Source organism: Atractosteus spatula, chromosome 3 (genome assembly GCF_055471065.1).
Source record: "Atractosteus spatula isolate fAtrSpa1 chromosome 3, fAtrSpa1.hap1, whole genome shotgun sequence".
Lineage (NCBI taxonomy): Eukaryota > Metazoa > Chordata > Actinopteri > Semionotiformes > Lepisosteidae > Atractosteus > Atractosteus spatula.
The window spans coordinates 70782220-70803851 of NC_142708.1; the positions used below are offsets into that span (position 1 = coordinate 70782220).

A 21632-nucleotide genomic window follows, 5' to 3' on the forward strand; every position below is an offset into this window, starting at 1 on the left:
CACACCTTTCGCCAAGGGCGTGCTGTTGGTGAAAACAAAACGTCCCCTCTAGGTGCTTGGTGATCCCACAGCCTGCAGCGATGCAGTGCTGATGCTGCATGTCTTACAGTCGGCCTCCGATACCACAAACAACAGCAACACGGCATGAAGGTCATGCAGGCGAGACGATTTATTTAGGGAAAGTCTCAGCCCCTTGTGTTGGTTTCATCACACAGGGAAAGTGTACTCGAAAGTCATGAATTCATACCCGTTGTATCCCATCTATACTTTGCCTGGAGTTCTAATCGGGAAGTATTCCTTTCCCCTAAGAGCATAAGCCACTGCAGACAGGGTACAGAGGAGATCTCACCTTGAATGCATTTCTTTAAATCACGGTCCCTAAATACGAGATTTTGTTTCCCCCCATTCCAGATAATCCAGCAGGCAAGTGTCGCAGGAATGAAACGCCTCTTATTTCAGACTTGTCAAGCTCATGTTCAAGCATCCGCAGACAGGCTACTTCTGGCGGCCTCAAGCGTTTTGTATGACGAGTCGCTGTTAACTGCCAGCTGCCTTAGCTTTGCAGCCACTACAGCGGTGGTACAAAATTCAGGGGAACGGAAACACCTCTGAACAAAAGAGATATACGAGGGAGGAAAGGAGAAGACGAGCGCTTCGAATCAGTCGTACTCTCTGGCCAAGCACCAAGACCCTGGGCCTCTGGGAGGACAGGGAGTGGTGAGGCTCTCCCAGGAGGTGGGCCTCCAGCTGGGGCTGGGACCAGGGGTCATGTGTGGTGCAGAGCTGTACCTTCTACTGGTCCCAGTAGTTTTCCACAAGACGGAGATCCCAGGATGGGTCTAGCCTGGGAAGGTGATGGAACACTGTCCTCTGGGCTGGCTCACAGAGATCCTTAGATTGGGGGTTCCTAATATTTTTGCCCATGAGCGTTACCCGTTTCTTAGGTGGTGTAGATCAGGCACGCGCTCGTCAGGAGAGCACGTTCGTCTGTCTTAAACCTGGCAGAAACAATCATTTTTTTCGATGTGGTGTTTTCAATCTGATGTACAGTAAGTATGGTGAATCTGTATCCCGTGGGTGAAAACCCCAGTGTTCATGAAAGTACTTTATTTCTCCTTTGCACAGCACAACAACTTTGTTCTCAAAGACTTTCCGCTGAGTCGGTTTATCTTTATCTCACCTCCATCGGCCAGCCTGTTTACCAAACTGCAGGGCTGCTGAAATACAGGCGGGCTCTGTCTGCCACGCCGCAGTCTCGTCTCCGCACCCCTCGCTCAGCATGGCAGGCTCCGGAGCCTGGCTGTCCGACGAGGAGCTCCGCTGTCCGCTGTGTGCGGACTGGCCGAGGGAGCCGGTCACGCTGGCCTGCGGGGACACCTTCTGCTTGGAGTGCATCGAGGTCAGCTGGGCTCAGGCAGATCCCCTAGGGGTGTACAGCTGCCCGCAGTGCAGGGCCACCTTCACCCCCCGGCCGGCGCTGCGCCGGGCCGTCCCGAGCACCCCTCCGGAGAGGCTGCCGAGGCCGGAGCTCGTCCCTTTCCCGCCGGCCCGGCAGGACGTGCCCTGCGACTTCTGCACCGACAGGAAGCGGACAGCCGTGAAGTCCTGCCTGGTGTGCCTGGCGTCCTACTGCGACGCCCACGTCAGGCCCCACTACGACTCGCCCGCCTTCCGCAGGCACAAGCTGGTGGACGGAGCCGGCCACCTCGCCCGCAAGGTCTGCCCCCAGCACGAGAAGAGGCTGGAGCTCTTCTGCCGCTCCGATCGGATGTGCGTCTGCGCGCTGTGCGCCGTGCGGGAGCACAGGGACCACGATGTCGTCTCCGCGGAGGAAGAGCGAGCCGAGGGACAGGTAAGGGCCTTCGCGCTTCCCGGCTGCCCAAGCACCTGAGAGAAGTGTTAACTTGGTCCAGTCATCAGAGAACAAGCCGACTCAAGGCACACTGGCCCTCCAGGATCAAGCCTGGGCAGCCCTGTGGAAACACGGGAAAGGAGTTCTTCTCTCAATAATTGAAAAGCCAGTTCCATTAATTGAGAATCAATATACCCTACAATACTATTTAAGTAATTCTTAAAGTTTCTATTGTCAACACCAACTAGCAAAGGGATAGTCCCTGTTGAGGTAGACTGGGGAGAAGAATTAAGAAATCTTCTCTTTTTATTAGCTTAGTATAACAGTAACACTATCGATAGTGTGATTTAATTTAAACCGGGCATCCCCATTCAAAGCCACTGATGTTAAAAAAATGGAAACACCCACTTTTCCAGGACTGGAGATGTGTTTTTTTTTAATACAACATCCTCTTTTTTAAGAAGCTTTTACTTTTGTCGGGGGGGGGGGGGGGGCGAAGTCTTCGTTCACTGCTCAGGAGACTGAACATCACTAAATTTTTGGGGTCGGCTGCACCAGGTACACAGGTATCAGGTATCAAACACAGACACACATTCCCTTAGTTAAGGACATCCTTGGATTTCAGGAACACTTCTTCCTCTTCATCATCCTAGCATTAATCCCACATCAGCAGGGTCCGCTTGTCGGCACGCCCATCTCCATTTGGTGCGATAACCAAATCTTGAGCTGACGTTGCCATTAGATGCGACAGAGAATACTCCAACCGGCGCGTCACTCCGCCTGCCATCAGAGACCTTCACCGTTAGTTCCAACGAATCGTTGTATCCAATTGTATCAAGCCGGCACCACGTGGAGGTGGTGATAGGATTTTGCCGGCCGATTTCAGGAACACTTAAAAGGCTAAATTTCATTTGAGGTGTTTTATGCAACTGCCCACAGATCTCTTCTTCGGTGAAGGCATCAGATATCTTGTTGTCATGGGTCATCATCTCAGAACCCTCTGCTAGGGTTTTTATTTCACATTATGGCCTGAATGGTGTTCAGTAAGTACCGGTACGTCCTGTGTCACACCTCAGTCAACCCACACGGTGGAGCCAGGTCTCCGTTCAGCTTTCCAGCCCCGGCTGTCTGTCCCCTGGCGTCTCCCCTGAAGTAAACAGGTTGCTCTGCCTCCTGTGCTCCTCCACAGAAGGTGTTGGCGATCACGCAGGCCGAAGTCCAACAGACAATCCAGGAAAGAGAGAAGGAGCTGGAAGAACTGAGGCACGAAGCAGAGTCTCTCAAAGTACGTGTGCAGGGATTCAGCTCTGTCTTATAGCCGTGACTGGGGATGCACCTGGCTCTCAGGCAAGAGGTCCGCTCCACAGAGGACGACACACAGAGTCTGGCACCTAGAGCCTCAGCTGTGGACAGGGAAAAGAGGGAGCGCAGGTGGGCTGTGGGCAGGAAAGGAGAATGGAAGGATGCAGAACTGGAGATTAGTGAAGGAAAGACAGATTAAATCCAAGGGGAAGTGTGAAGGGTTTCCTTCAGCCACGTTTGAAAGCTGTAAACAGTTGATTAATTTCACAACCCCTGCAATAAGAGCTGCTGCAGAATACAATTCAATCCAGACCTAATACTGATTTGGTCATCGTTGTTGAGTCTGGCCTCTAGCAATCCTGAAAGAAATACAATGAATTAAATCATGCGCTGGATCGGTAGGACACTTGAATACACAGCGGAGATCAAGGACACAAGAGAGGAACAGCTGCATATGACCTGAGGCTCCTGTAGTATTAAAAACACAAACTCTTTATTAGAGAAAGGCCAGGTCTTAGAGGCACGAAGACAGACTGAAGCAACTTTTCTGTTCAGTTCAGTAAAAAAGAAGTCTAAGAGAAGGTCATATTGAGGTCTTTGAAGTTTTAAAGAACTGTAAAAATTGTAAACCTCTGTTAAATTGTAAACATTAGAGCTCTGCGCGACGGGCGATGGCAGACAGCGGCAAGATCTTCGCAGAGATGATCCGGTCCACGGAGAGACTCTGCACTGAGGCCAACAGCCTCATCGCGGCGAACGAGAAGGCGGCCGTCGTCCAGGTGGAGGGACACGTCCAGCGCCTGGAGGAGGAGATCATGGGTCTTCACAAGAGAGAGGGGGAGCTCAGGCTCGTTCTGGACACAGAGGATCACATTCACTTCCTGCAGGTAACATCAGAGCAGCGATCCTCATCGCTGATCACGCGGCGCTGTGTGGACTTCCGGTTCACATCCTACCTGGTCTCTGAATGACATCATCAGTCTGTGACTGATTTAATTGGTCGCAGTTAGATCTGCTTTCCGGGTCCTTAGCCTTTGGAGAGTGTGGGTGTCCTTTCAAACCTCCAGGAGTGTGCGGTTTCATCCACAAAGCAGAGGACAGGTGGAGAATAGGTGATAGGACATTTAAGAATGTGAAAAAGAGGCATTTCTTCACACTTGGGGTTGCTGGTGCACTGCCCGGTCATGCTGTCAAAGTACATTCCCAGGAATCCTTGAGAAGCAATCAGACAAGATGGGCCAAGTGGTCACCTCTCCTTGATAACCTGTAGCCCTCTGTTCTCCTTCTCGTGCTAGAATTACCCTTCCCTGTGTGTTCCTCATGATGGAGTTGTGCCCAAGGTGGTTCTAAATCCAGAATTCTCCTTGGGGGTCATAAGCAAAGGTGTCACCGACATGAAGGAGTATTTGGAGGACATCTGCAGAAAGGAATTGGCCAAGATCTCCAAAAGAGGTGGGAGACATTCACAACCATCTTCTGTTCCCGTTGTTCCACATATTTAGTCATTTTTTTATTTTTTTTTATTTTGTTTGCAGTGGATGAGACTCCAGTCTACCTCCAGATACCAAGAACTGGTGAGAAACTCTTAAAAGGTAAGGCCATACAGTGCGCATTTTAGAAAATCATACAGTAGATCATGGAAATGCTCAGGTGACACCCCAGGTAGGGTTAAGGTTAGCATTCACACACTACTTGGGATTTTGAGACCAAAGTCAAGTTTAGGATGAGTGTTTTTTTTGCCCCTATCTGAACTTTTTTTTTTTCAGAAACTCTCTGGAGCCTGGACAGTGCAGGGCACAATACAGTAATTGCATCGCAAAACTGAGTCAGTCAGATCAAAAGTTGTAACCAAGCATTATTGAACCTCATTCAAATGCAAGAGCTTTTATCAGCGGACTTGATTGTTTCCCACTCATACTTTTTGGTTGGGGGAACATGGCAAGATCCGATGCCCAGAGACGTTCAGATACTGTTCATAAGAATCAGCAGCAACAGGAGACCTTTTGAGTAAAGAAACTTCATCTGTTGTGCGCTCAGGTGTGTATGGTTTATAATGGATACAGGTAACCTGGACCACATCAGGAAACAGATATTGGAAAGAACTTTGCGCACACGTTTGGCACCATGTATGCATGGCACAGACTCACACGCTCCCGTAACCGCTGGAGCAAAGTGCATGGTACCATCTGTCCCCCAACTCCTAACCAGGTACAAGACCCTCCTGCAGAAGAGCAGTGTGGGACACTAGGAGCACAGACACCACCAGGGTAGACAGAAGGATGAGGACAGAGTTTATCTACTCAAAGTCCCAGATACTCAGAATCCTCAACCAGCATACGATAGACTAACATCATGGAGGCAAGAAACAGAAACACATGCTAAATATTTTGAAGAATGCAAAAAAAAGTATAATGCAATTTTTGGACTCTTGAGCCGAATTTCCGCTGGTCACCACTAGAGGGCCTCAGCTAAATGGGAATGCTATTCCAAGATCACTCCCGGCAACTGATCTCACTCAGAGGAGCAGCAACAAAAGATGCTCACGTGGATGTCCCTTTGCTCATCACACAACCTCATCCGTAACCTGCAACTCTCCAGCCTAGACACATCATTTTCTCTCTTGTAGAGACCACATATATATCCACCCTTCGAGGTCAGCTAAGCTCACCCAAAAGGGAATTAGTATGTTTTCAAAGTGACCTCATGCTGGTCTTCCCTCAGAGAGCTATTGATTTGAACCGGAGACGCTCGGAGCTCCTCCCAAACCCCGACAAGGAGCATTTGGTATTTAACAATTTACAGCAGGGTGTCTCAATCCCAGTTTTGGTAACCCCAGTCCAGCTACTTCTGAAACTCTTCACCGAATGAAGAATTAGTAGATCTTAAGAGCTATGAAAGAAAATTGTTCCGATTAACGAGCTTCCTCTAGTCAGGACCGAACCATCACAGTGATGCGCCTGTGGGCGTGACAGGCATGACATCACCAGCCTGAGCTCCGCCTTCTTTCCCTTCCTCCCAGCTCCTGGGCAGGGGCCACTTCCTGATCCCCAGACCAGAACAGACTTCCTCAAGTGTGAGTTTGTGCATTTTTAATTTCTGTTGCTGTGTGTGTGTGTGTGTGTGTGTGTGTGTGTGTGTGTGTGTGTGTGTGTGTGTGTGTGTGATTTCAGTCATACGGAAAACCAGAGGATTTCCAGCCCACACTGTTACCCAAACAAAGGCTGTCCTGCTAGGAAAAGGGGATTGGGTTGGATTTTGGGTCTTTCAGAAGGACATGGAATGCACACCCACATTCCCTCTACAGCTGTTCCTGCTTCAATGGCAGGACCTCAGCGAGTCAGTCGATGTGTGCACACCCATATACACATAACTGACTCGAGGACTGAAATTCTCTCTCTCGCACTTCTCAATGTTTTTGGTGTCTCCTTTCCGATCAGACTCCTGTCGGCTTTCGTTCGACCCCTGTACGGCGTTCCGGGAGCTCTCTCTGTCCGCCGGGAACAGGAGAGCGATAAGGAAGAGAGATCTCCAGGTTTATCCTGATCACCCGGAGAGATTTGACTGCTACTCCCAGGTGCTGTGCCAGGAGGCGCTCTCGGGACACCGGTATTACTGGGAGGCCGAGGGGAGCGGAGAGTTCACCATCGGCGTCACGTACAAAAGCATCCGGCGAAAGGGCAAGACTCCCCTCTGTCTCCTTGGATACAATGATAAATCCTGGAGTTTGCTTTGCTCCGAGACAGGTTACTCTGCCTGGCACAATCAGGTGGTCAAAGATATAGCTGCCCCTCACCGTGCCACTAGAATAGGGGTGTACGTAGACTATGCAGGTGGCAGCGTGTCATTTTATAACATCTCCGAATCGATGAGGGTCATACACATGTTCCGCGCCACATTCACTGAGCCGCTGTGTGCAGGGTTCGGCGTGGGCTCCTCAGTTACAATCTGCCAGCTGAAGTAGAGCACTAATCAGTTTGTGGTGGCAGATGTATGGTGGAATTTACTGATGTGCAGAAGCCTTTACACATTTTCATGTGTTCATTTTACTCTGTTTTTTTTCCTTTATGCAGTAAATTCTATGGCGCCTACTAATACTTTAATTCATTTCGTCTCAGGGTGACAGTTAATCCCAGCAGATCTGTGGTTTGTAGGACACACGGTAGCCTTTCAGCTCTGAGGCTGTGTAGAGAGGAGCACCTGCAGTTCATGACAGCGAGTCAGTGAGACTGGGGGGCGAATGGGGTGGAGGAACTACTGCATCACCGCACACTGACTGCTCCTGCACAGTTTACCTGGAGCTGCTGGGATCAGGCTACTGGAGACTCTGATCAGCGTGATGCAAGATGCTGAATGTCAAGCTTGGCTTCTTTTCACCCGCACTGAGCTGCATCAGCAACACGCACAAGTGTTTTATATTAGAAAATGGTACTGGAGGTTTTGAGTTAATTGTTAATGTTCATAACACACACATTAATTCCTGAATCTGCGTAAGGTGTTTAAACTAAAAACCCATCTGAAAGACAGTAAATGGTATATGTACATTATAAGAGCTCCCAGATTGGAATATGGTTGTTAATTTACTGGACTCATAACTAAAAGGTTGTAGGTTCAAATCCAGGGTGAGACAGTGCTGTTATACCCTTGAGCAAGGCGTGTTACTCAATTACTTAGCTGTGGGTGCAAATCTATGTTGCGGTGGATAAAAGCTAAGAAAAAAGTTTTTTTATTATTATTATTAAAGTAACCAGCTCTAGTTCTGGGGACTATGCACTGCTGAACATCCTATTGAATCACAGAAAAGTCAACCTTGGGAATTAATCTATGCAAATGCTTCATGCTCAATCCTAAATAAGTGAATGGTTAAGAAGTAGAAAAAAAATCTATCAGTTCACTGTTTCTAAATTTGATCATTTTAAAGGATGATGGAATGAAATGACTGCTAAGAACTCCTCTCACCTACACTGACCCTGGTTCAGAATGATCCAGGGACATGGGTTCCTGGCGTTCACAGGGGATTGTTCTGGGTCTGGTTTGACTGGTTTAACTGGTTTGAGTTGGCTGCTCTGAGAGTTTGTCCTCAGCACAAAGACCTGCGGGAGCCCCACCTCATCACAGGCCCAAGAGTGCTTGTGTTTTGGCTAAAGGGGCTGTAGTGACTGATGAACTGAATGGAAAAGCTCACTTTGCTTTAAATGGTTCTTACAAAATAAGAAAACAAGATTGCAAACTTCCACTGAATATGAAAAAAATCTTTATTTGTGTTGTGGCTTGTAGCCTTCACCCACACGGCATTTGACACATCACAATACCACAGCATTTACCTTCTTTAGCTGATGCCTTTGATGGCATATAGTGTGTTTAAGTAATCTATAAATTCAGTTAAGTTTATTTGTCATATGCACAAGTGCAATGAAATGCTTATTTACATTTAATAAGAATAATATGATATGCTAGCAGCCATATCACCGTGCAACTCACAACTGGCAACCCCCTAAAGCTAAGCAAGTGTGAGCCTGGTCAGTACCTGGAGGGGAGACCTCCTGAGAAAAACTAAGGTTGCTGCTGGAAGAGGTGTTAGTGGGGCCAGTAGGGGGTGCTCACCCTGCGGTCCATGTGGGTCCTAATGCCCCAGTATAGTGACGGGGACACTATACTGTAAACAGGCGTCATCCTGCAGATGAGACGTAAAACTGAGGTCCTGACTCTCTGTGGTCATTAAAAATCCCAGGGTGTTTCTCGAAAAGAGTAGGGGTGTAACCCTGGTGTCCTGGCCAAATTTCCCATTGGCCCTTACCAATCATGGCCTCCTAATAATCCCCATCTCTGAACTGGCTTCATCACTCTGCTCTCCTCCCCACTGAGAGCTGGTGTGTGGTGAGAGGACTGGCGCACTATGGTTGCTGTCGCATCATCCAGGTGGGGCTGCACACTGGTGGTGGTGGAGGGGATCCCCATTACTATAAAGTGGTTTGAGTGGAGTGTCCAGAAAAGCGCTATATAAGTGTAAGCAATTATTATTATTTAACATAAATGGAGACCTGCAGCAGCAGCAACAACAAGCTAAGAAGCAAGTCAGCACAAGCAGTGTGCACACTTTCCATAGCGCACCTGTAACACGTGGCAAGGACAGCTGAAGATGGAGCAACGGTGCAGTGGTCGGAGCCCGGTCTGTAGGATACCGTGACACGAGGCACTGAACACCCAGGGTGCAGAGCTCATGCCCTCCTGCCCCAGACCGGTCTTACAGCCCCAGGGTCTGTGGATCGACCTGGAGGCCCAGCAGGGAGTTCCCGGCCTCCACACATTGCGTTACGCTGCTTCCTGCAACACAGCAAGACACACCCTGTCCGTCGTGAGAAAGCACTTAAAACCAAAAAGTGTTGTAAATCCTTCACAAAATAAGTGCCTGGACCAAACTCCTCAACCGTATCATAGAAGCTGAGTCCCAGCCCTCCTTCAGGAAAACAGCTGGATGGGATGAATGAACCCAATACAGTGCCTACTAGCAAGCAAACGAAAGGGAAAGGGGCCGAACGGGCCTTCTGTCACTTCCGCTCTTACGATTTCCTTTCGGAACTGCCAGACCTCCCGCTGCTCAAGGCGGGAGGTAGGTGAGCGGACCGTTTCTCCCAGGCACTGCGAGATCCTTCACGGCACAAACCCCGAACACACCGTCCTGCCCACGGCCGCTTCCTCACCCGACTGTGCTTTGATCCAGGAGGCTGCTTTCATGGCCAGGATGACCCACTCGTCTCTGCAGTCCTGGTGGAGCCCGTGCAGCCACAGCAGAACCAGCACCGTGGCCCACACTCTGCTGCTGGGTGCCTGGGGGAGAAACGGAGGAGCCCTGTCATCTCTCGGGCTCCAAGAGCGAGCGAGCGAGCCGCTCCCCGGGCTGATCGGAGATCGGAGATCGTAAAACCAAACGCTTGCGATCTGCAGTATTTCAGACATGGGACTGACTTCGCTACCTTCAGCGGTTCCAGACTGGTGTGATTGAGTGTGCTGGGTGGAGATCATTTGTGTGACCCGACTGCCCGACACCAAAGCTCACAAACAAGCAAGGATCTTTAAAAACCACTCGATATGGATCCGTGCGAACTAGTATCCACCATAGCAACAGAGCCCAGCTCTTCAGTACCACCTGGAGCAGCCCTGCCCTTCACCGCTGTAGGTCATTACTTCATCACTGCACCCAGCAAGCAGGCTCACCCCGACCCAGACAACTGCTCTCGGCGTGATGAAGAAACACAGGCTGCTCACCTCCTTGAATGTACCAAATCGCTACTCAGAATTCAACTCCACCCCAGCTTTGAAACACTTCAAGGGTGGTTAGCTAAATTAGAAAAAATATATATTTTTTTAGCTTCTTCTGCAGACGGTCAAAGGAGATGATCCTTTTAGAGAGTGGATGTAGCGAGGAGGGCAGATAACTAAATGCAGTTCAGACACTTTCTCAGGGAATCATCTCTCATCAGCACAGCCATATAAAACCATAACAAAATCTTGTTTTCCAGCTTCACTCTGACATCAGGCGTCCACACTCTAGATGATTAATGACATCATACTTTTATGCCCCCGGACATAAGATTTATCTTTCATAAAAGCCAGGTTTTGCACCTGGCCAGCGAGATTCTGCCTTCGATCGGTCTGGCTCTCAGTGCTCGGGTACCTTGGTAGGCCTGTTTCTTTCCACTTCTGCCTTTGATCGCCCAAGAGTGGCAGCCAGCAGCTCCTCCAGATCCCAGGCCCCTTCAGCTCTCTGCAGTGTGATCAGCGTGAGCATGGCATCCCCTTGTTCCTCTGCTTCGGTGGTTGTAGAGTTAAGGCATGCCTTAAGTGCTGAAACAGTGCCATTAATTTCTAAAGAGGTAAATACCATCATAACACCCGGGAGCCCCTCACCTAGTGGATTTCTCGACCACAACACCCTCTTACCTGAAACGTCCAGCTTTAGTTTGTCTGCTAGTTTTCTACCAAGGGACGTACTGTTGGACTCCTCTGGTTTCTTTGCTAATGGATTTCAGAAAACAAGAAAAAAAAATCAAATCAAATTCAGGCTGGTTTAACAATGTCTACTCTTGAGAAAAAGTGACGAATACGATTTACAAAATGCATCCGGAACACACCAGAAGATTAAAATCAAATTCACATATGGTGCTATTTCAACCTACGTTGTATTACTATGATTTAAGTACAGAACTCTAAACCTCTATTATTATAATAGAAATGAGGTTTAGAGTACTCTTCAAGTACACATTAAACTATTTAGAAAACATACTAATAATAGATTAAAAAAGAATTTTAAATTTGCTTGTCAGAAAGAAAATTAATTTTCCTGAAATCTGAACAAGATTGGCAGTTTAGTTTCAAGGTCAATGTAAAATATTTGCGATTCCCTGACTTTCTCCTTTGGGAGCTCAGACTGTCTTAAAACCAGAAGGCAGGGTTGAAGCCATCATGCAGACCTCCTCTACATTGTCATTGTCAGCTCATCCTGGCCAAACCTCGGGCCTTCCTTATCGTGAGTCAGTCTGTGTCACTGCATCTCCCAGCAGCAGGGTTTCAAGTCCCTGGTCAGACTGGGAACCACTCAACCTCCTTTACTTGGTCATTGCAAGCAGAGTATACAGACACACAGAAATGCAAGTGCAGGCCTGATTGAATGGGTTCACCCCTAGCGTCATCGGTATTACCATCATCCTGCTCTGAGATAACATACCTTCCGCTGCCTCCTCAAAGGAGATTGCAACTCCTTCAGCTGGTAAAGCAAAAAGAAAAAAAAGACTAATTACTAAATCCCATACACAGAATACAGAACTGCACCAATACAGTGTCTCGCTGTACAGCATCTGACTCAAGCACATTACAATAGCAGAGCTCAGCCACTTTCTAAGTCACTTAGGAACCTTTGTAAGGGAGCATGGGGTTCTCACAACATGCAACAAACAGGAAACCAAGAGATACAGCCTCCTCTCCATCACACTCACATGTCCAGCGCACGTAGGACCTGAACGTTCTGATACATGGAAGTTTCTGCAGCGGCTGCTTGGTTTTTTTGTCGACCGCAATGAAGACGGTGAAGCCTGAGGCGACTCCTGTCTGAGCACCCAGCTCAACAAACTTCTTTCTCTGGCGACTGCGCTCATGCCAGCTCAAAGAACTTGCTTCTTCCTCTAGTGCGCGGATGACGGCGCGAGCCCGGAGTCTGTGCAGAATTAGCCTGTGAGAAAGTCGTCAGAAAAGCAGGAAGCCTCCATTATCATCTGTAAAATCCTACTCTACTCCTGTACACACGAGCATCACTTCCTTTAAAACAGGACAGGGCAACAAGAGACATTTCTCTGAGAGAGTGCAGCAGGATCATCTCCGGACCTGCTACCTGTGTTTCTTTTCTGTTTAGTTCTCAGAATACAAGTAGATTCTAGGGCTGCATTGAGCATCAAATCATTTCTTGAAGGACCCATGGGAATCGTCAACACCATGGGTGAGAACCAAAAATAAATAGAAGCTACACACAGCAAAATGGGCAAGATGGGTCAAATCTAAACTTCTCTTGTTTGAAATCGTTGTAACAATCTTAATTACCTACAGCACACAGAGATGTTCAAGAAGGAAAGGGCAGTAAGTGAGAGTGCTGGGGACAGGGCTACAGGCACAGATGGCTGGTCTCACCCTGTGCGTGTCTGAGGGGTCAGGCTGAAGGTCAGGTCATTCTGGACCGTCTCTTCTCCTAGCGTGTACTGGAGGTGCACAGATCCCACAGCACTGCTTTCGCACTGAGACACAGAGGAGTTTAACACACACCGAGTGTACTGTAACAATGTCACACTGAGACACAGAGGAGTTTAACACACATGAGTGTACTGTAACAATGTCACACTGAGACACAGAGGAGTTTAACACACATGAGTGTACTGTAACAATGTCACACTGAGACACAGAGGAGTTTAACACACACCGAGTGTACTGTAACAATGTCACACTGAGACACAGAGGAGTTTAACACACACCGAGTGTACTGTAACAATGTAACACTGAGACACAGAGGAGTTTAACACACACCGAGTGTACTGTAACAATGTCACACTGAGACACAGAGGGGTTTAACACACACCGAGTGTACTGTAACAATGTCACACTGAGACATAGAGGGATTTAACACACACCGAGTGTACTGTAACAATGTCACACTGAGACACAGAGGAGTTTAACACACATGAGTGTACTGTAACAATGTCACACTGAGACACAGAGGGGTTTAACACACACCGAGTGTACTGTAACAATGTCACACTGAGACACAGAGGGGTTTAACACACATGAGTGTACTGTAACAATGTCACACTGAGACACAGAGGGGTTTAACACACATGAGTGTACTGTAACAATGTCACACTGAGACACAGAGGAGTTTAACACACACCGACTGTACTGTAACAATGTTACACTGAGACACAGAGGGGTTTAACACACACCGAGTGTACTGTAACAATGTCACTCTGAGACACAGAGGAGTAAATACAAACTGAGTGTACTGTAACAATGCAAAGACACACTGGAAAAGAGATAAAGACATCCAAAAGAAAATTCAATTCCTGGAGGCTTTCAGTATTGAAGCCCTTAGACTGTCCTCACCTGTCCCTTGAGCTGGGCATACAGCAGCACCCTCTGGCCCCAGAACAGCACCGACTGTGTGGGTGACAAGGGGGTGACTTCCAGACCGGGGGGCAGATCCCAGCGCACGGAGATCTCCCGCACTGCAGGCTGCAGCGCTGAGCGCACAGACTGCACCACCTGAAAGACAGGATCAGGAGGAGAGGAAGGAGGGGGAAAGGGACAGAGAGGAGAGAAGGGCTGACTCTAAATCCTATGATGCCGATGTTTATACATGACTGGGGGGGGGGGTTCTAAATTAGCGTTCAGCCAGCTGATTTAGCTGATAGAGCCGCGTCTGACCTTGGGCAGCAGGCGATCGGAGGCGGTCACGAACTGGGCCAGGCCCGCGGTTTCTCTGGCGAGGTCCGAGAGGAAGCCGCTGGAAGAGGCGCCCTCCCCAATCCCGAAAGTGAAGCACCTGGACAGCACAGCGCAAAACTCAAACATGAGACACTGCACCGGCAACATGCCGCACGCAGGCTGGGAGAGCCAGGAGAAACAGCTTCTCCCAGTGAACGTTTCAGATCTGCTGTTGCTCTCCTTCTACTGTACATTTCCCTGCATGTTCCTTGTTTCCTTCCACATGTGAGTGGAAGTGAGCGCCTAGTTCCTGCTCTTCCCGTGCTTGGGTATCGGCACTCCGATTGAGGGCCTTACCATCCTAGACTCCCCCCCCACCCCACCCCACCCCACCCCAAGCTCCGGATCTCTGGAATTTCCAAGTCTATCCACAGCCCTAAGAAGGAACTCTGCATCAACAGCACAGGCTCTACAGTGAGGTCTTCATATGGGAAAGATCTAAAGAGCAGAACAGCTCATTTAATACTCATCAGGCACGACCTGACCTTTACCTCCACCTCAGAACAGTTGGCCAATCACCATTCTTACACAGCTGCAGGTTTCCTTTATTTTTTGACAAAATTTGACCTAAATCTTTGCACAAAGGCAGGTATTTACAAATTAATTTAGCTATAATTCCCAATAGCACCCAAATTTACCCACAGAAAATACATAACTGTCCTGAGCACACTCGGATGGATTGGCATGACCAGTCTGAGAGAGAGGAACTTTATACTCACCTGTGAACTGAAGCATGCCTCTTCACATAATCAGTGGTCACTTTAGCATCCCACACGTGTCCACCATCGGACAAAACAAAAAGCTGGAAAAACAATAACAGGGTGGGAAATGCAGGAGAGACATGCCACACTAATTCTGGACCTGAGGAGCCTGAAGAGGATGGCTCAGGGTGTCCTCCTGGACCAGTGGGGAAGCGTGGACAGGTTGTGACTGTTGCCTGTTACATCTAACAAGTGGGCGCACACATTTAATTAGCAGTTTGCACTTCCGAGTGCAATGTGTGCCTGTGCACAGCTGCTCAGAGCCCTTCATCTCAGCCGGTTTCAGTCTACCAATCCCCGGCGCCCCGTAGATGCAGTTTGGCTGAGGATGGCCACCCTGTGGCCAGTGTCCATCAAGGCTAGCTGCAGAAAGGCCTGAGGCTGACCTGTCGAGGGTGCGCTGGGCGGTAGGGCATCCTGTAGATCTTGCTCAAGGGGAAAAGGATCATAGTATCTTTCCAATCAGCCTCCAGTCCTTTCACCTTCTTCACGGCAGTGTCCACAGTCTGCTTGTTGTACTGCACACTCTCCCTGAGATAGCAACACGGTGTGGACACAGAGGACAGAGAGACAGCATCTCAAATACTGTAGTAAGCAGAGCAAACAATAGATAGGATAGGAATAGTGGTCTGGACGCCTGACTGTTTACGGTCAAGGGGTCAAATTCCATTTAGGGACACTGATGCTGTTCCCCTGAGCAAGGCACTTTAGCAAGGCTCCAGGAAAACCCAGCTGTACAATCAGGCACCAAGATGTGCATATAAATAAGCGGGTACACCATTTGCCGAAAGAAAGAGCGCTGTAAAGTCAAGCACAACAGTCGCAAGACTGTGTAGGACGGAGAACAAGTGCAGGATGGGTGGCCCAGTGCAGCTCTGACTGCACTGAGTGCAGGTGTCCCCGTTGCAGAGCGATCAGCTGTCACTTCTCGATTATTTCCATGATGCTGCTAGAGTTTCTACATCCTGGAAAAGGGGTTTGGAACAGTCTTGTGTCATGGCTCAGCACAACAGATTTGTGCCGCAGAAAAAGCAAAGCATGAAGACGCAGGGAATAGCTGGTTACTCACGGGAATAATGAGTCAAACTTTGCCCCAAAGAAACAGATGTTGAAGTAGCAGTCCACAGGCAGGCTCTTTAACAGGAGCAGCAAGATCTCCTAGAAAGAGAGTCAGTGAGGACGTGACTCAAGCGTCTGAAATACTGCTGCTCTATTTGTCCCAAGGGCTTGCTCTTGGGACATGTCTGGAGGCTTGTAAGAGACTGAGGGCAGTGTCCCCAACACAATCGCTGCAGAGCAATCTCCTCGCAGCACTGCAAGCGGACAGGAGCCTGGCAAGCCCCAGGGGACGCTGCTGCACTGAAAGCTGAGGGCACCCCAGGTTAGACAGGGAGAAGGACCAACCCACACCAGCCCCTGACCTGCTATCAAGACTCAGGACGCTACCTGAAACTTAACGAGCACTGAGCCATTCAGAAGCCCTAGAGCTGACCAAGCTAACATGCATCAGTAGACTGGGCCCAATATTTTGAGACACGTTTATATGGAGACTCCACTAAGCACAAAGTTTACACAAGTATAATGGTACAGAAGTACAGAGACACTACAGCCCTACTAGCCTGGCTGTCGGCACTCCCTGTAAACAGGACGCTTATAAATCACTACAGAACTGTCCCATACTGTCTTCCGGATATTCCCTCTTTGTGGTACCTTGGCACAGTCAATGCGCCTCTGTCCTCCAGCCCGAGCTCTCATGGGTCTCCTCATGCTGTCCGAGAGATCCAGCAGGAAGATGAATTCTCCACGGGACGACAGGGAATGCGACAGTGCTGTAGGAAACTCTGGGTAAAGACTGAGCATGACCACCGGGTCCCACATCAACGACTCTGAGAAGGAAAGAGAAGTTAGACGGATCGCTTCTAACTCCCCCTTTCCCTTGATATACAAACATCACCAGACACGTCAAGTAGGGAGCTGCATCAGGTGAAGAAGGCTCCACAGCTGAAACATTGTGTCTCGTCTCTATTCCTTTCAACATGGAATAAACTTTTCCTTGTTCCTCATCAGACATTTCAGTTGAAGGAGCATCAGATACTCTGTTCCTAGTGGCTTCACTAATCTCATCTGAAGGGAGACCATATCAGGGAGACTGACGGACCTGGGCAGATCTTCAGTGGGATGGCCTCCTCATCGTGAAGGTCAGACTGGAGTCCCGCTTCCACAGTGACCGTGGGCAGGTGGACATCTCTGTAGTAGATCGAGAGCTGGACGTCCCGTGTGAAGGGGTGGCCTGTGACCAGACTGACCTACAGAGAGAGAGAGAGCGAGCAAGGACAGAGGGAGGAACGGAGGTAGATAGCAACAGAGGGAAAAGAGGAGACAGAAGGAGACCGATAAGGGAGAGAACAGAGAGACAGAGAATCAGATCGTCCCGTGTTTCAGCTTGAAGAAAGTGTCATGTCTCAGTGTGCGAGCTCTGCCATGGGGCAGACTATAGGCCAAATGTCTGAAAGCACACTTACAGATCATGAATCAAAATTGAGATTCATGTCAAGGCCAATACATTGAATTTATTTATTTGTGAAATACTCCTTATAACTCATGAAACAAAATGGACTCGATTATTTCCAAACTATTAGTCTTAATCTTTTTTTTTATTTAAATTCCTCCATTTACGTGGCTTAAATATGCAAAGCAGCTTTTCATGTAGCACCATGCTCTTCACAACCTTCAAAATGTATGGAACTCCAGACACCTCCCTACATTGAGCTGCCTGATTGAGCTAGGGGCTAGGAGGGCAGGGGCGGGCTGCTGCACTTTCGAGTCCCAAGCCCGTAGCACACAGAACAAGGAGTGAGAGACATGGCACCAATCACACCGAGTCTGTACCCTGGCCTGCGTGCGGTGCTGGTCCAGGAACTCCACGGGGTCGAGGGAGCAGCTGGACTGGACTCCGCTGATGCCACTGGGGGAGGTGATGTGGGCTCTGAAGGAAATGCAGGACGGAGCCGAGACCCTGGGGGCACCTGGGTCTGCAGATGCATCACTGTCAGAGCCTGAGACAGGAGAAGAACACAGGAGGTGAAGGTGAAAGGGGGAAATGGAGAGATATTAACAAGTCAGTCTACTTGGACTGTAATCAGCAAGACAGGACTCATAGCTTCCTGTTGCAAGTAAAATGTCTATTCCTGTGATATCACTGAGCAACTGAGGTTTGAAACTCCACTTTGGGAAAATATAATCTCATTACTCTACTTAATCCTACATCAAGTGGTGGCACACAAGAGAGGGACATGATGTAGGGTGTACAGGTGGTGAGGATCACAATCTGCTCTGTGCGCTCATCAGAGTGGACTCAACTGGAGCCGAGCACTGCGTGCCCTGTGCACTCACCTGGAGAGATGCAGCGGGAGCCGAGCACTGCGTGCCCTGTGCACTCACCTGGAGAGATGCAGCGGGAGCCGAGCACTGCGTGTCCTGTCCACTCAAATGGAGAGATACAGCGGGAGCCGAGCACCGCGTGCCCTGTGCACTCACCTGGAGAGATACAGCGGGAGCCGAGCACTGCGTGCCCTGTGCACTCACCTGGAGAGATGCAGCGGGAGCCGAGCACTGCGTGCCCTGTGCACTCACCTGGAGAGATGCAGCGGGAGCCGAGCACTGCGTGTCCTGTCCACTCACCTGGAGAGATGCAGCGGGAGCCGAGCACTGCGTGTCCTGTCCACTCACCTGGAGAGATACAGCGGGAGCCGAGCACTGCGTGTCCTGTGCACTCACCTGGAGAGATGCAGCGGGAGTTGAGCACTGTGGGTAGAATGAATCTCACAGCCCCATCTTCCTGGACAGACAGCTCAGTGACACAGGACAGGTGGACAGAGGCACTTGCCCCAGGGGGAAGGAAACCCAAACTGATTCGGAACAGGTCAGGAAGATCCTGATTCTTGCACAGGAACAATGACTGGGAAAATTCCTGACTGTAATCTAAAGGCTTTAGAGAGAGAAAAAGAGAAAGATTGATGCACATATATATAAACTTAATGTACACCCACATCTCAGAACTCTCATTAAATTAAAATCCTAGATTTACACCCGCACAACGTTAGTGCTTTTATACATGACTGTAAAATACACAATGGAATCAAATGTGCATCTAATAGAATCAAGCACAAAAACACCATGAACAGTATGATCTGCAGTATGCCCAATACAAACAATAAGCAGAACTAAATGAACTGGGAAGCCGGAGTTGAAACAAAAACCCGCAAACCCATCAAACAAAAGTGTGGTGCACATATCGAGAAGCCCAAATTACACAAGCTGTCATTGAGACACAGTCACCGAGAAAAAGAGAGACCTGCCACTGCTCTACAGGTCTCACAACGAACACGTTCTTCCGCCCCGCGAGGCAGAGGAAGCAGAGGAACAGGAAACGGAGAGAGAGCTCCGCGTCCGGCTGCTGCCTCACCTCATACTCGTCTAGTGTTTTGGCGATGATCTCCAGCTCCCCGATGCGGGCGGAGAAGCGACTGACCGCGGTATTGCCGTCGGTTGGGAACAGAAAGAACACCGGCTGGGGGCTGGGCTCGGCGTTCTCGTACCGCAGGCTGAAGCTCACTTCCGCCACCAGGCCGAAGACCGTTGCCTCCGCGGACACGTCCTTCAGAGCCACTGCGGGTCAGACAGAGCGGGGTTACCCCAGCACTGCCCGCACGGCTGCCGGGACAGAGCCAGAGGCCGATACGCTGCTGAACGGCACGGACTCTGACCGGCTCAGGTCTGGACGGGCTTACAGCATGATTACAGCCCAGACGCCAGTACGTCTGGCTCCAGGCTGGGCCAGGGGGCAGCACAGCCGATTCTGACGGGCAGTGTCCAGGCAGCAGAGAGCGTCTGACCAAGCACCGCGTGGGCTGGGAAGTCCCGGTACCCACTCGGCTTGATTCCTACGTCCTCGCTGGGAAATGAAAGCGCCCCGAGATCCTGCAGCACCCAGACCAGAGAGCCGAAACACAGCTGGTAACCCGCAGCCCTGCCCAGCGACCCACAGGCAGAGTCGGACCTCACCTGGGGACGCCTTCGAAGTCATCAGCCCACAGTGCTCCTCCATTATCACTGGGGACAGGGAAAAAAGCACGTTAGGAGGGAAAACTGAAGTCTTTGAAAGCATGTAACCATTTCTTCTTGTCTTGGACATTGTGGAATTAAAACACTTTCAGCTATTTAAAAAAAATGCATCCATTTGTGTGACTTCGCAAAGGCAGGCGTTTAATTCTTATGCTCACCAGCAGCCCTTTATTTAAAGCCAAAAATACACACTCGACCAACGATAAGGTCCAGAGTTTTTAAGTCTGGTAAATGCAGAAAAGGCCACAAAAATCAAGTTCTTCTTTTTGGAGTCTTTCCTTGCCCTTCAGACAGGCTGAGCAGGCTGGTAAGGCAGGGAGTGGCTCCTGAATCACCAACAGCTGGGATTTCCAGGCCTGGTCCTGGAGAACCACAGCCCAGTCCTGTCTCTGCTTCGACCAATTTGGTGAGTTCATGGGTTCAATCAAGACAGGAAAGACCAGCTGTAATCCTTGTGAGCAACAGGATCTAAGTGTTTTTTTTTATGTCAGATGAAGACTATGCTACTTTGACACACCAGCAGCTTCACTGACCAAGAATGGTGCTCCATGTAGTTAGGAATCCATCATTTAAAATGACCCATAAAAACCTGCGCGACTACGCCTGATGGATCCCTGAAACCACAGCTCTCTGTAGTCTAGAGACCACCCATCGGGCAGTCCGTGTCTCCCAGAACAGTCACACACCTGCAAGTTCAAAAGCTCAATTACACTAACCTGAAAACACGCAAAGCTTATCACGCTAGAACTACAAAACGTTCAAATATGAAGTTTTTCAGTTTAACCTTCTCCTGTGAGAGCTTGTAATATTTCTAAAAATACGCAAGTTAAAACTCAGTGATACACTAATGTCAAGTACGCGAATAAAAACAGAAAGGAGTCACGTCAAAGTTTTCAAATACACACCAAGTTTAGAAGCGCGAAGCTCTTTAAAAACAAAATGTTATAAGGTTCCCATTTCACCTACCTTCTGGCTCACACATGGTTTTAGCTTGACGTTTTACAGATTTCTTCCTCCGCTTTAATTAGCGATACACGCCTGTAAACACAAGCAGGGAATTGAAAACCACTTCCTGAAATCTCTATAAACTATGACGTCACACGCCTCTTCGTAACCTTTGGTTAAAAAATCCGCCAGCATGAGCGCTCGTGTTCCCTTTGCGCCTTCTGATTGGTCAGATAGACACAAGAGACGAACCAATCAACTGTTAACCCCGTGAACTTTTTCAAATCACTGCAGCACGAATCCACATACTTCACCGAGTTGAACACCGAGTACAGTGCGGGTTTACAGATCCTCTGCATATTACGCCAGCAGCCATATCACCCTGCAACTCACAACTGGTAGCCCACTGAAGCTCAGCAGGTGTGAGCCTGGTCAGTACCTGGATGGAAGACCTCCTGGGAAACACTAAGGCTTCTGCTGGAAGAGGTGTTAGTGGGGCCAGCAGGGGGCGCTCACCCTGTGGTCTGTGTGGGTCCTAATGCCCCAGTATAGTGATGGGGACACTATACTGTAAACAGGTGCCGTCCTTCAAATGAGACGTAAAACCGAGATCCTAACTCTCTGTGGTC

General features: G+C 49.3%; 3 protein-coding genes across 3 annotated transcripts; 1 reads left to right on the forward strand and 2 right to left on the reverse strand.

Moving 5' to 3' along the window:
* Positions 1 to 1202: 1202 nt before the first annotated feature.
* Positions 1203 to 7710, forward strand: ftr84 (finTRIM family, member 84). The gene is made up of 7 exons (XM_088909959.1): positions 1203 to 1852; positions 3042 to 3137; positions 3808 to 4041; positions 4450 to 4606; positions 4690 to 4746; positions 6174 to 6227; positions 6592 to 7710. Exons 1-7 carry the CDS (start codon positions 1280 to 1282, stop codon positions 7113 to 7115), a joined length of 1695 nt encoding a protein of 564 aa, XP_088766085.1. The 5' UTR covers positions 1203 to 1279; the 3' UTR covers positions 7116 to 7710.
* A 684-nt stretch (positions 7711 to 8394) lies between these two features.
* LOC148838606 (von Willebrand factor A domain-containing protein 5A-like) lies at positions 8395 to 19050 on the reverse strand. The gene is made up of 17 exons (XM_088911213.1): positions 19030 to 19050; positions 18712 to 18922; positions 17824 to 17990; positions 17093 to 17240; positions 16645 to 16820; positions 16004 to 16092; positions 15321 to 15465; positions 14893 to 14975; positions 14114 to 14231; positions 13793 to 13951; positions 12830 to 12933; positions 12145 to 12377; positions 11877 to 11915; positions 11093 to 11167; positions 10827 to 10996; positions 9853 to 9979; positions 8395 to 9475 (listed from the first exon to the last, which is right to left on the reverse strand). The coding sequence occupies exons 1-17, from the start codon at positions 19048 to 19050 to the stop codon at positions 9396 to 9398; spliced, it is 2145 nt and encodes a 714-aa protein (XP_088767339.1). The 3' UTR covers positions 8395 to 9395.
* A 98-nt stretch (positions 19051 to 19148) lies between these two features.
* On the reverse strand, positions 19149 to 21154 carry LOC148838607 (von Willebrand factor A domain-containing protein 5A-like). Its single transcript, XM_088909961.1, has 3 exons — positions 21025 to 21154; positions 19999 to 20046; positions 19149 to 19602 (listed from the first exon to the last, which is right to left on the reverse strand). Exons 1-3 carry the CDS (start codon positions 21038 to 21040, stop codon positions 19205 to 19207), a joined length of 462 nt encoding a protein of 153 aa, XP_088766087.1. The 5' UTR covers positions 21041 to 21154; the 3' UTR covers positions 19149 to 19204.
* Between the last annotated feature and the right edge of the window lie 478 nt (positions 21155 to 21632).